This window comes from Cynocephalus volans, chromosome 14, assembly GCF_027409185.1.
Source record: "Cynocephalus volans isolate mCynVol1 chromosome 14, mCynVol1.pri, whole genome shotgun sequence".
NCBI classification, from domain to species: domain Eukaryota; kingdom Metazoa; phylum Chordata; class Mammalia; order Dermoptera; family Cynocephalidae; genus Cynocephalus; species Cynocephalus volans.
The window spans coordinates 57,893,141-57,908,436 of NC_084473.1; the positions used below are offsets into that span (position 1 = coordinate 57,893,141).

The 15,296-nt window shown below is 38.8% G+C and overlaps 1 protein-coding gene across 8 annotated transcripts in view; it reads right to left on the reverse strand.

Moving 5' to 3' along the window:
* The window catches only part of USP34 (ubiquitin specific peptidase 34), a 226,199-nt gene that overhangs the window by 113,380 nt on the left and 97,523 nt on the right, over positions 1-15,296 (reverse strand). For all 8 annotated transcript variants that reach the window (XM_063078358.1, XM_063078359.1, XM_063078357.1 and 5 more), the window contains exons 19-20: positions 3,390-3,479; positions 943-1,038 (exon numbers count right to left, since the gene is read on the reverse strand). In XM_063078358.1, the coding sequence (XP_062934428.1) occupies positions 943-1,038; positions 3,390-3,479 (186 nt within the window). The remainder of the gene's footprint in view (positions 1-942; positions 1,039-3,389; positions 3,480-15,296) is intronic.

Here is a 15,296-nt window from a genome sequence, read left to right on the forward strand (position 1 = left end):
AAGAACAAAGTAAAATCTGGAGAATAAAATGATTTCCAGGGGGAAATAAGTGAATTCATTTTGGAAGTGAATAAGTATACCTTAAAGGTCAATGATTTTTCTAAACACACTGCTCAGTTTCCAGTTATGTGATGTTTTCTATGTGGAGATTTTCTCAATCAACAGTGTGATTCCTCTTACTCATGGATATGCTGGTACTGACAATGAACTGGTTTCTTCAACTTGAACATCAGTCGACACCAACTGGCTCACCAGCAGAAACTTTCTGAATTTTACATGCACCTCCTCATAAAAAACTTTAAACATAGTTATACCACAACTAATGGATTTCCACCAATTCTTATCCCAAGACACTTGAATATATCGAGAATATTTTTGATATATTTCATATGATAAAATTTTAATCAGTTTTTAAACCTTCCACATGTCCTAAACTATTTAATACTAGTATCAAATATAACAAAGGAAAATATTTTAAATTAACTTTACAAGTAGTCTTCAAAAAGTTCATGGAAGGATTTGTATTATCTTTTAATTCTATTTTCCATGAAACTTTTTGAAGTACCTCATATGTTAAATTTCTTTTTTAGAATCAATGCTTTAATTCATTAAGACAAGGATATTGATGATTTTTGAAAAATGTATTTACTTTTGATTCCTCGAAATGACTCTGAGCAATTCTCAATAGTGATGGTTAAACAACCCCCAAAAGTTTCATGAACTACATTTCCCTAAGACTAAGAATTATAAGAGTAACCTAATAAAAATCTTTCAATATAAAAAATTCTATCAGCCTTCTTTCTCTTATAATTTTATACAGATAAGATTTTCTGTTACATTTATTTACTATATGAAAGAAAAAAAGTAGGAACACTGGAAAATTATCTTTCAGAGGAAAGACAATCTGCACATAAACATCTGACCCAGTTGAGAGGTACTTACAGTGCATGTTTTTGCCTTCCTTCTCTTACAGCTTGAATGTAGTATACCAAATTATCAAAGAAAAGCTTCATCATGTTCAGTTCTTTTTCTGCCCACCTGGCCCAATTAAAGGGAAAAATAATTTTAAAGGGTACAGAGTAAGAGAATAAATCTATGCCATGACAGAAAAAAAAATGTATTTCTAAAAAAATCTTCAAATGCAAAATGTTTATATTATCAAAAACCTCTAAGTTTTATTTATACTCAAATGGTGAAAAGATATAAAGCAATGCTCCTTAATTTTTATGAACTTAAAGTAACATTTTTTAATCTCAGAATACACAATACCTGTGAAGGGGATAAAATACCGGGCAGAGTGCTATGATAAATAACTAATATGAGTTAATATTAAAATCATTATATCATCCTATATAAGAATGTGCTATGCACCTTCATCATTATCTAGCAGAATCTAACAGTATGTCTGGCGTACAGAAGGCATACAATATAAATTTACCGAATGAATCTTTTTTAAATTGTCAGTAATTTAACAATTTTTTTTTTTGAGTCAAAGATATATGCAGGTGTTAAGCTCCAAAATAAGCTAGAAAAACTAGAATGAAAATAGAAACAGTGACAAACACATTCAGTGATCCCAGGGTCCATAACTTCCATAACTGATGTATTTCGCACATTTATTAGCAATTTATCTGCTAAAATGTATAGATATAGAAGAATCAAAACTCCAAAAGGTCTAATGTAATTTATATCATGTCTTTGTTATGGCTTTATTTTCAATACAAGTTACTCCTGCCTTGCCAATCACTCAGTGAAAGTCAAAAGGTAGAAAGAAGAAAACATTCAGTAAGTCTTGGGGGTCTGAAACCAGATGCAATACACTTGCCACATGTCTTCAGGAAAGTACCTGATCACTTGAAGTCAGTTTGCTGATTACCAGACTTACTAAAAGAGTCAGAGGATAAAGGTTTCCAATTTTAAAATACGGGCCATTAGAATGAGTTTAAGAGATATAAAATGCACAAAATGTTGAGTGCTGCTATATATAATAAATTCAAAATAAATAGAGATTTTTGTTGTTATTGATGCCAACCACAGGAGCTTAGAGTTCTTTTAAGTGATTTGCTGTATAAGATTAAGGACATCAGTCTCATGTTGTAATGGAAACCCTGTTAATTGACCTTACCTTAGCTTATTTACATTTAACTTAAGGAACAAACTAAAAAAATTTCAACTCAATATACTTAGGTTTAGGTCTGATAAGTAACTGAATATTAAGAGATTGCCACTTTTGTATAAGAATGTTACTCCTAAATATGAATCGCTTCAATTGGCTACAATATAATATGACACCCACCTGCCCAGGTAAAGTCCAAGTGAATCCCTTCACTTCATTAGAATTTTTGTAATTCATCCATTTAAAAATTATTGGAAGAGTCAATGAAAGAGAACTCACACTATTCTTGTACTTCAGTGATGCTAAATGCTTCCCCCTACCCTCTCTTTTTAGCATCTCAAGGACCTTTGTTGCGCTCATGAACAAAACTATCTGTAGATTCATACTGCAATGTTAGCCAAAGAAAGATTTTATGAGATACTTCTTTAAAATAAAAATAGACATTTAGATTAAACATATCCTTTCTTAAAAAGAACAAAGAACTAACTTCATTTAATCTGGAATTATAGAACAGACTTCTAAGAATTTTAAAAATTATATTCAATTTGAAAGCAAACAAGTGTTCTTACTACCTAGTCTCAGATTTGAGATGGAAGCAGAGAAAAGTCATCTTACTTGACCTCACAAATGAATCCTTCAACAGGTCTAATTTTTTCTGAAATGCAAATATCTCCAAAATCTCTCCGAAAGTTTATTTTGTATAAAGTAAATAACACATTTTTTTAGATTAACTGCTTGTAGTAGCCAACTTTCTCTAGATTTATTACCCCAAAACAGGATCAATTTCACATCCAATTACTACCCCTGAAAGAATTCTTTTAATATTCGTAAATCATAAGTTCTCTATAAATGTAAAGGAGTAATAGGGTGGTGTCAAGATTATTCCTAATATGATGTTATATCTAGAATCAATTCCTGGAAACGGGAAACATCAAAGGCATCCAAGAATGTTTATCTTAGTGTGAACCTTCTTCAGGAGTCCTCTGCTCTATAGTTTTATATTCTAAAACTCTTCTCTCTAAAATTATAGTACTACTTGCTACAGTATTGTTTTCAAACTACAAAGAATACAAAAGTCAGATTTTCCTACTGATTGAGATGTAATCTCCAAGGGGCTAATTGGCAGAGAAACCTAAAAAAAACATTTAAACCACATGAAACTCAAATTTTCCTGGTGCAGAGTAAAAGCTGGTTAAGTTATTCAAAACCCTGACAAATAATTAAAATTTGAAAAAAATCTTGAAAATAAATACACTTCATTTTATTTACTTACATTGTAATCCAATGTGTATCGTAACTACTTCCAAACTGCTGAAAGGTACCAAAAAGTTTTGGAAGAAGCCGAAGTGAAATTACTACTGATCTGAAAGCAAAAACAGATATATGCAGAATAAAATAACTTTATTATCAGTGATTCTAGCTTTTTACAGAAATTCAGCTTCTTAACATCTAAATGCAAAAGGATTTAATGAACTTCACATATATATTTCTTGAACATTAAAAGAATTTTTTTCTAAAGTATAGATTCATTTTATACATTATACATTAGGGCAAGAAATCGAAGTTTTAAAATTCCAATCCAAGACTTTTAAAAGAAAACATCCCTTAGGCCGAGCCCGTGGCGCACTCGGGAGAGTGCCGGGCTGGGAGCGCGGTGATGCTCCCCCCGCAGGTTCGGATCCTATATGGGAGTGGCCGGTGCACTCACTGGCTGAGTGCCGGTCACAAAAAAGACAAAAAAAAGAAAACATCCCTTACTGGCCACAGCCCCGCCCCCCCCCCCCCAAAGAAATATACTATAAATGTCTGGATATAAAAGCAAGTGAAGAGCATTTAATGGTAGTTTTTTCCCATGAAAGTATTCTTTAACAAGTCATTGCTACCACTTTCTCCCCCAATTCTCACTAAGATTCGCATCAAAGTTGAGAATCACTGCCATACTACACATGTTAACAATGGAAGCATGCCAGATACCTCAAAAGCATGAAGAAGCAGAAAAGTGAAAGGAAATCACTCTAAAATCCTGAATATATGTGAATGTGCCTATCTGATAGGAACAAGAATAGGGAAGATACCGACATACAAATCCTGGAATTAGGAAAGGAGGTTGGCTGCATGAGCCTTAAAGTAGTAGGACAAATTCTAATGAGGAGCTTAAATTTTTTTAAGCTTAGGAGCCAATATTGGTTCATAAAAGAATTTTTTAAAAGAGAGAAGTTGGCACTCCACCCACAAGTATCATGTACAATTAAGTCCCCAACAATACCTACTTTTTGAGAAAAGTACCAGGGATATCAAAACACAAGGTTGCACTTCTTGAGTGGGAGGGAAATAGTGGTAACACCCAGTAGGAGAAATCAGAGAAAAAACATCCTCTTTCTGAATAAAAAGTACTTAAGTTGGACTACACAGCAAGGTGTGATCTGCCCCCATTCCTCCCATCCGTCTAATTTAATTTCATTCTAATCTTCCTCTTTGTTATTCCTTCAATCCTGCCTCAGGGCCTTTGCAATGCTTCTACTTGAAATGTTCTTTACCTAAATATCTATCAGCAAGCCTCCTTCCCCTCACATAAGTTTCCTCAACTGTCAACAGAAAGGATAACCCTGACAACACCCTTCCACTGCCCCAGGAACCACTTTATTCCTCTCACCCTGATTTTTTTTTTCATTCACCATCACCAAATGAATATTTCTTTATTTAATGTGTCTACCACAACAAAGTGATCTACAAGAGCAAAAACTATCTTATTCATTAAAAATCTCTATATATGGTGCACACTGAATATATATTTGCTTAAATAATAAAGCAGCAAAGAACTTAAAGGCAAGATTTTCGAGGAAGCAGCAAGACTAACAGTGTAAAATGCTACACAAGTTATGAAAAATGAGGAGAGAAAAAAGTACTACCAGATGACAAAAGAAACAGCATGTTAGCAGAAAGTTAGAGGACCAGCCAGCCACACATTGCTATAAACTAAGGAATACATAAGGAAGTAATGTAGACAGTAAATGCCTGATATCCAGTAAGTACTAAGTAAATATGTTGTGAAATACTTAACATATATATATTTTAATTTTAATGCATTTGTAAATACTTTAAACTTTTAAATATTTTTAAACCAGATGCAATGGAATAGTTCTTGGGAAATGGGCCATGGAGGATCAGGGGAATCAATTTTAGATTCTGGGCTGGGCGGTTAGCACAGTCTTGTAACACCAAGGTCAAGGGGTTCGGTTCTCCGTACCAGCCAACTGCCAAAAAAACCAATTTTTTTTAGATCCTTTATCTAAAATCCTTTATCAAAATTTCAGAAACATTAATGGGGAATTTTCCCCTAAAAATTAAGGCATAAAAAACTAGAACCTATAGACATTGATTTGATCTATGTTTTTACAAGCATAAGATCAATAGGTGATATCACAAAACAACGTAGAAAAATGTTAACTTAAATCACAAAAGCAAATTTCAAAATTGCTTACATAGTGTGATTTCAACAATGCTCTTAAAACAAAGACTGAAAAAGAGATACCATATCTTATTTCCTGTAAGAAGAAACTTACAGTGGTATTACTGTGTAATAGATCTGCAACCTCAACAGCGCCATTTCAGACAAGCCCAAGTACAAAACTGAGCAGTCCACCTCCACACCTCCCGCCCCGCCCCCATTCTCTTTTACAAGAAGCCTCACGGTTTCAGAGAAAATGAAACTTTCCACATTTCCGCATGCGCAGAACTCTCCATCCCCATGACCTAACTCAATCCCCACCCTGGAATTACATCACCCAACTCTTGGTGCAAACGTACCTATATAAGCTCTACCACCCCCACACCCCGGCTGTCCTCCATTTTGTGTACAGCCTGGCAGGTTTCTTTCTTTAATAAAGCTTGAGCGGTACCCGGCATCTCAGCTCACTTTCTTTCACTATGGTGCCGAAACCCGGGAAGGGTTCTAGCCAACATTGTGGACAATCCCCTCTCCCTTGTGGTGACTGGCCCTCGGCCACCCATACCAGACCTGCCAGAACCGGGTACACTCAGGACTCTCTCTCCTTTTCCCGTTTCAGACCAACACATCCAACATCGGCCTCAATTCAGGGTGAGTCAGTGGGTCTGTCCTGCCTACTTCTACGGGTTCCCCTGACTACTCTCTATGACTCTGGTCTCTACGAAGCCCAGGCGCCTGCCGAGGGAACTCTTCTCATGCCCCCCAGCTATTGAAGGACACTTCATTAGCGGGTCATGGCTTTTCTCTTGAAAAGAAGGTGGATAGCAGAGGACGCTCTTTGTTGGCATGCTTCTTCTACCAGAACTGACTGCCCTTTCTCACCCTCTAAATGGGATCCCCACAACCCAAACCACCACGCTCTACGCCCTTGGGCTGTCTCCTGGCCAATTTCTTGGCCTCCAGGGAGACATTAAACCTAAACAACTCGTTTTCTACTGTACTCCATGCTCTACGCCTCTGGGCTATCTCCTGGCCAATTTCTCGGCCACCAGAGAAACATTGAAACTCAAACACCTCGTTACAATGGATCCCAGTGGCCACAAGATGGCACTCGATTTAGACACTCACCAAAGCAGCAAAAGCTGTAGATTCCTTGTTCAGGCCTTCTCCTATCTCTGAACGTGTTCTTCTGTCAAAACTGTCCTATGTCTCAAATTCTCCTAGCTCATGCTCGACCTTGCCTTCCAGACTCAGATCAATCTTCTGATCCGCCAGCCCCCCACATTTCTCTCTCTTCCCGAGATCTGGCCTCCAGACGTTCATCCTCACCCCAACTCCTCCACTTCTCCCCCTTCATAAGGTAACAACCCTGCCTCAGCTCCGGCTTTTTTATAACCCTTCTGTGAAGTGGCTGGAATGGAAGAAATTGTCTGAGTCCATGTACAGGGAGCAGGTCCGGATGGCAGCTCAGGTACATGCTCAAAATAATAGGTGGCTGTTAATAATAATAGGTGGCTATTATTAATAGGCCGCTTGGGCCGAGCCCGTGGCGCACTCGGTAGCGTGCTGCGCTAGCAGCCCGGCGACGCTCCCGCCACGGGTTCGGATCCTATATAGGAATGGCCGGTGCACTCACTGGCTGAGTGCCGGTCACGAAAAAGACAAAAAAAAAAAAAAAAAAATAGGCCGCTAAATAGGTGGGAGCCATTGCTGTTCCTTGCACAAACCCAAATTGGAACTACCAGGCCAGCCATGGGGATCAGGATCTCCAGGATAACATGACCACAAACCTACTTCATGGTCTCCAAGAGGCTACTCATAAGTCAGTCAATTATGACAAGCTTAGAGAAATCACATAAGAGATGCACTGAAAATCCCAACAAGTTCCTAACCTGCCTCTCTGAGGCTACACATGAATACACATGTATAGATCCAAACTCCCCTGCAAGGCATGGCCTTCTTAAACTCTCATTTCATTACCCAATCAGCCCCTGATATTTAAAAAAAACTATAAAAGAGATAAGGCCAAATACCAGCTCCTGGCTAATGCCACCAGTGGCTCACATACTCCAAAGCTGCCTGCCTCTAGAGGCAAGACACCTGAGAACTGCTTCAAATGTGGTCATCCAGGCCACTCGGCACAGGCCTGTCATAACCCATCCTCACTGCAAACAGCCAGGTCACTGGGGGACTGACTGTGCCACCCGCCAGAGAGGGAGAGGCCCAGTCCCCAACCTACAGCCTTTGGCTTCATGGCCAATTCTACCAGAGCTTCTAGGCTTTGCCCAGGAGGAGGACTGACGATGCCCAGGGCCCAAGGCCCCCATGGAGATCACCACCCATGAGCCCAGGGTAACTCACCTTGTAGCAGGTAAGTTGATCTCTTTTTGTCATCAGTACAGAGGCCATTGACTCTACCCTTCCAGAATATACAGGACCAACAACCCAGTCCTCTATCACAACAGTAGGGGCCATGAGATCAGAATACCATCCATGGATCACGTAAACCCTTTCCTGCACTCTACATCACACCCAATTCACAACACCAATTCTTAATAATGCCTCAATGCCCAACCCCCTTACTGGGATGGGACATTCTTTTCAAATTCAAGGGCCGAGCCCGTGGCGCACTTGGTAGAGTGCTGCGCTGGCAGCGCGGCGACGCTCCCGCCGCAGGTTCGGATCCTATATAGGACAGACCGGTGCACTCACTGGCTGAGTGCCGGTCACGGAAAAAAAAAAAAAAAAAATTCAAAGCTACTCTTACCCTTAACACTTTAACTCCATCTACAATACTCCTGTTACAGGCCGCATCCAGACCTGGCCCCTGGGGCTTTAACCTTCCCCTCCCCCTCAGACAAGGTTAATCCCTAGTATTGGACACTTCTTCTCCCTCCATTGCTACATCCCATTCCCCTATCCTTGTTAAGTTACGGAACCCCTCTTTGTTCCCTGATCCTGGGGATCACTGGGGTCCTGTTCCCTGGGGTCCCACTGTACCCCATCATTAACAAACACCTAATATGGTTAAAGCCCCTTATAAACAAGCCCCTTTCTTCTCATCTCTCACGGCCTCCCCACTCGCCTTTCAACACACCCATCCTTCCAATTACATACTCTAACAGCTCATATCATTTAGTACAGGACTAATCCTGACACACGCTGATCCCAACAACTCACCTGAACAGTACTACCTCAGGGGTTTTGGGATAGCCCCCACTTTCCCGCCAGGCCTTAGCTCAAGACTTATCTGAACTTCCCCCAACCTCTAGCACTTTAATACAATATGTGGATGACCTCCTCCTTTCTAGCCCCTCCTATGAGGATTCGCAGGCCCACACTGTTGCTCTCCTTAATTTCCTGGCCTCCAGGGGATGATGAATGTCCCCCAACAAGGCCCAAATTTCTTCTCCTTCAGTTCAAGTCTAATTTCTGAACTCCCTACTCCTATCACAAAGGGTGAAATCCTTTCTTCCTTAGGGCCTGCAGGGTATCTGCGCCTATGGATTCCTAACTTTGGCATGCTAGCAAAACCACTTTATGGGGCAGCTAAAAGGGATCCTACCATTTCTTTAGATCCCACAAAGCCCATTCATGCTCCCTTCCGGCAATTAAAACTGCTCTCCTCACAGCCCCAGCTCTATCTCTCTCAAACCTATTTCATCCTTTTATCCTATACGTCACCAAAACCCGGTCACCAAAACCCAGGGATTGGCAGATGCGGTTTTGGGACAAAAGGCAGGAGACATTCCCTCCCCCCCTCCCCTGGTTACAAACCTCTCTAAATAACTAAACACCACATCTTGAGAATGGGCCCCCGTTTAGGGGCCTTGGTGGCAGCCACCCTTTCAGAACAAGAAAGCTCTAAACCAACTTTTGGACAACAGTTAAGACCTTCTCAGGCATAAGGCCAAATAATTCTCTCCCCTTCCTGCCTACAACTTATTCACCTTACCTTCATTGAAAACTCCCAGTTCTCCTAAAACCTTGCCCTTCCCTTAAATCCAGCCACTCTCATCCCAAAACACTCATGACCCTTAGAACACAACTGCATGGAGGCCTTAGACCTCTTTCTCAATCCATTTCCACACATCTCCCTGCATCCTATTACACAGCTCATAGATGGGAGTGCCACCTCCACGCTTGCCCCCCGGGTGGGTTATGCCATAGTAAATCTAACACAAGCTATCGAGGCTGCACAACTCCCAAAGGAGGTTGGTGTTATACACTGCAGAGGACACCAAGCCTCCTATGACCCCATAGCCCAGGGAAACAAACTGGAGGATCTAACCGCAAAGCAGGCTGCTCAATCACCAGGCCCCCACTCTTCCTCTCCTGCACAGGTCTTTCTCATGGCCCCCACACCCTCAACCCCAATACACACCCCAAGAAATACACCTCCAACAGTTGGGGGCACAGAGAAAGGACAACTGGTATACTCTCTCCAGTCGCTATGTCCTCCCTACCACACAAGCCGAGCAAATCCCTTTAGACTCCCATAATTCAGTTCATATAGGCTATGAACCCCTACTACATTTTCCTCAGCCCTTATATTACCCTCCCCACAAAAGGACATGCTATCTTTTAACCTTAGTAGATACCTTTTCAGGTTGGATTGAGGCTTTTCCCTGCACTTCAGAGGATGCTACAGCAGTAATGCATGCTCTCACCTCAGAAATCATCCCTTGTTTTGGCCTACCTACCAGTCACTCGCTCACCTACGGGCTGCCCCCCAAAAGCCCACAGGCCTCCGCCCACCTTGAACTTATGTACAGTAGGCCCTTCACTCTCACACCTCTATTTTTTCCATATCTTTGCCCATCTCCAGCAGGAAGTAGCTTCAGAAGAATGAGACCTCCACCCTTTTCCCCATACTTAAAAGGCAGGAATAATAGATCTGCAACATAACCAGCACCATTTCAGACAAGCCCAAGTACAAAATGGTGCCGTCCACCTCCTCCCCTCCACTCCCCCATTCTCTTTTACAAGAAGCCTCACGGTTTCAGAGAAAATGAAACTTTCCACATTTCCGCATGCGCAGAACTCTCCATCCCCATGACCTAACTCAATCCCTACCCCAGAATTACATCACCCAGCTCTTGGTGCCAATGTACCTATATAAGTTCTACCACCCCCACACCCAGGCTGTCCTCCATTTTGAGTACAGCCTGGCAGATTGCTTTCTTTAATAAAGCTTGAATGGTATCCGGCATCTCGACTCACTTTCTTTCACTGTGCATAAACAGTTTTGTTATTTTTGGAAAACTTTATTATCTCTCTTGCAGTTAAAGTTAGGAGCTTATATTGTTAACACCTTACTCCCTAAATTTCCTTCAACATTTTTATTTTATAAAATGCAATGTAGGAGCAAGGACATGATGTCTGACATTTGAGAATAGGAAGCCAGGCGTTGAGTGGATATTGGTTGAGTAGTTAGTTAACAGTGTAGTTCGTGTCTGAGGAGTCTTCAAAAAGTTCATGGAAAGATTTGTATTATCTCCTAATTTCATTTTCCATGCACTTTTTGAAGTACCCTCATAAAAGAGAAGAACCAAAAACAGGAATGTAGGGCCGGCCCGTGGCTCACTCAGGAGAGTGTGGTGCTGATAACACCAAGGCCCCAGGTTCGGATCCCATATAGCGATGGCCAGTTCGCTCACTGGCTGAGCGTGGTGCTGACAACACCAAGTCAAGGGTTAAGATCCCCTTACTGGTCATCTTTTTTTTAAAAAAAAAAAAGACAAAAACAGGAATGTAGAAATGGGACTGATCTTCCTTTCACTCCTATTCTAAGGGGAATGCTTTTCTCCACAATGTATGATACTGTTAAATAAAAATTATAGGAAACCATTATTTTGGACTAAGTTCCTGCACTAGGCCCCAGAATACTAGATTAAAAATCAAAATGAAGTCACCCCTTCTAAGTTCCAACTCACTTAGGTTGTGGTCTGACAGTCAGGAATAAGAGGTAACAGCCAATTTCCTAAACAGGTCAGTTTACATCTTCAGCAGGTAATGAAGTTCCCTCTGCTTTGCTCTTTATACGAAAGGGAAAGCCTGAAGTAACCTGATATTAACTAACTAGTCAGTTATTTTTCTATTGTTCTGTCTTCCTATAACCACCTTACAAGGAAAGTAACTTTATAATGACCAATCCACTTTTTGCTCTTTGTTTCTGCTTTCTTAAGCCTTTTTCTGTCTATAAAATAAACCTTTTACTCAGCTCACTGAAACACTTATTCTATTTTATGGAATGATGTGTTGCCTGATTCTAAAGTCTCAATGAAGTCAACTGACATCTTTAAACTAAATTTGTTGTAATTTTGTTCTTTTGACAATATAAATGGTGAATTATCAAGGAATAATTACATCACTCAGGACTAAAACATTTTAAGTTTTTCCTAAAATTATCAGAAAAATCCCAACTTTTCTAAATTTTTAAAAATACCAAATTCCAAAGACCATAGGAGACACATATTTTAAGTGCTACATATTTAAGAATATAATGACCAATCCAGATTCAAGGTGATCCCAAAACACTGAAACATTTTATTTAAGCTGACAAATGAAATTTAAAAGAAAACCTGATATAAAGTCCTGCTTTTAGACTAAAAATTAAGAACATATACAGAACAGGGAAGATCATTTATTTGCTTGGTAACAATAACAATTTATATTTCAATGATAAAGGAAACTTTACAAAATCAAATCATCAACAACAATTGATCTAATTAAGATAATGTAGAATTTCTCCTGTAAGGCTTAGGAGATGTCATAATGATTCATCAATTGTTTTACCCAAGTAGTTTTGATTATTGGTATGCTTACAAAACTCAGTATAAAAACAAAAAATAAAAAAACTCAGTATAAAAGGAAATTGTTATATTCAAACTTACATTTCACAAATTCTTCCAAGAGTAAAAATTTCAAATACTAAAACACACAATCCTAGGCAACGAAGTGTTTAGAATAAAAAGGTTCAATGACCCAGAGTAGAAAGACAGTAATTTTAGGCTCAAGAGAACTGCTATTACGCTAAAGTGCCTTAGTTGTTTGCTTGATTCTAGGAGTTTTAGTTTTAATCAAAAGCTTACTACGAGGCAGCAATGTGGTGTTTCTGTAAGAATTACCAACACAGCTTTATGTTTACTTAGTAGAATGGACACATTCACTGGTAGTCTTCATAGTTAAAGTTACATATGGATGATTTTCCTAATCCTGGTTTCCATACCTTAAGAAGTGTGTTTACAAAATATTTTTTAGTCATAAGTTACAATATATATTGAAATTGGACATAATCGTATAGGCTCTGGGAGGGAAAACAAAAAAAAAATATAGTAACATTTATTTCTTAATTATATAAACCTTTATTTATGTAAACAAGATCTCTGACACATGCCATCATTTTACTCAAAAAATTCTTTGTACACCTAGGCAAAAAAATTGAACACATAGGATAAAGTACCTACAATGGCTCAAGAAAGGCCAAAAACAGCACAGTGGATAGGTTCCCAGACAGTATCAACTCAATTCGTAGTAGGCCAGAGAATTCAGGGGTGCGTAGGCACAATATGTGGACCTGCCTTTTAGTAAACATAGAATACCAAAGAGGATGATTAAAACTGAATACCTACAGCAACCCTACTTACTGTGCAGCAGTCTTATCTCATTCATCCTTGGTAACAAACATTAAGCTGAAAAGAAATGGACTTTGAGGAAGCTGCTGTCTGCCTCATGCTCTCACTTTATGATAACTTTCTGCAAACTAGTCTATTATGTGTTTCTATGCATAACTTTAAACTTTGTGCACTGCTGAAATGTTATATGTGCCCTATAAAATAATCTGCCTAAGGCTAAATGTGCACACAGCACATGTCACATATCCCAAGAAGAGACTACACATGCATTTTTAATAAGTGTTTACATTGGTTCTGTATATACAGAATTATGGGTAATTTATGGGAGATGTTAGTTTTCTTTTTCAGATATTTATGTTTTCTGGGAAGCAATGAGCCTATAATACTGTTCAAAAAGAGTTAAGTTCATTTTACAAAACAAACTGGATTATTACCATAGAAAAGCAAAGCAAACAAAAAATGCTGACAGGTCTATAAACCATAGCAAACTTCCTGTTTGTATAGTGGTGAGTACAAGGGGGAAATAAAAAAAAAAAAAAAATACAGGAAGTAAACGACAGGAAAGAAAATGAAAAAGTTAGCATAGAAAAGATAAAAAGAAAAAAACATAAAACCTTGAGTATATAACAAATTAGCATCATAAAGAAATAGACCTGTATTTTTTGGTCAAATGTAAGAATTATGGTAAATGAGTTAAGGTTACAGTGGCCCATTTGTTTGTTCAACATAAGGGAAACCTTGCCCATTAATATCAGGCACACTTGTGTAACATTACTCTCTTACTGTGATGGTAAGCTCAGAGGGCTAAGTTTGGAGAAAGAAATCTTGTTACTAGAACAGGGTTTTTCAATACCCGCACTAGTGACATTTGGGGCTAGAAATTCTTTGTTGTGGGGGACAGTCCTCTGCATTGCAGGATACTTCACAGAATTGTTGGCCTGAGATAATACCCCCAACTCTTGCTTACTACTTGTGACAACCAAAAACGCCTCCAGATTTCGCCTGGGGGCAAAATCACCCCCCATTGAGAACCACTGAATTATCAGGAAACCCAAACTAATGATTTTTACATGAAAACTACTAATTTTTACATGAAAACTACTAATTTTAGCTGCTATACATTGGACATCTTGCATATTTTACAGGATGAAAATGATACTATACACCAGGTATTGTCACATATGACTGATGACATTCACATTAAGACTAGCATGAAACAGCACTCCTCTGAGGAATAAAGTTTGAAGGCAAAATTAACTTCAAATATAATGGTTACATTTATCAGTTATTCAATACACCACTCAGTAACTATAATTAGGTTATAGGGATCGCCTTGAACAAATGAAAAATGTTTCATCCTCAAGTAATTTGGGGGTGGACAAATTAATAAAAGAAATTTGAGGTTGGCAACTTTTCATTTCACACACAGATTTTTCTTTTTGTCTCTTAAATTTCTGTACATATAAAAATACTTATGTGCTCATTGTGGAAAAACTGAAGAAGGCATAAAGAAAAGAAAAAAATACTGAGTCTTCCCAGAAATAACCACATTTTGCATATTACACTCTGGCTGATTTCTTGCAATCTTTTTTCTTTTTAACACATGGGCCTGTAAGTATATACCCATATGACTATATAATCTTTGAAAATAGAACTCTTAATGGCTGTATGATATTTCATCTTTCACATAGTTTGGGGTTTTTTTTTTTTTACTTTTTATTGAAGTACAACATACATCAAAAAACGTATAAAGCTAAGTGCACAGCTCAAAATTTTGAGGTAAACACCTGTGCAACGAGCATCCAGATCAAGAAATAAGTCATTATCAGCATCCCAAAAGCCTCCATTGTGTCCCCTTCCATTGCTAACAACCCAAGGGTAACGATTATCCTGACTACTAAGTACAATAGTTCACCTGTCTTTAAATTTGCTATAAATGAAATAATAAAGATATATTCTCTTGTGTCTGGCTTCTTTCACTCAACATTATGTTTATAAGATTCATCCACATTATGCCATGTAGCTGTAGTTCATTCACTGTTATTGCCATATAGTATTTCATTCTATGAAGAGTCCGCAATTGTCCATTCTACTG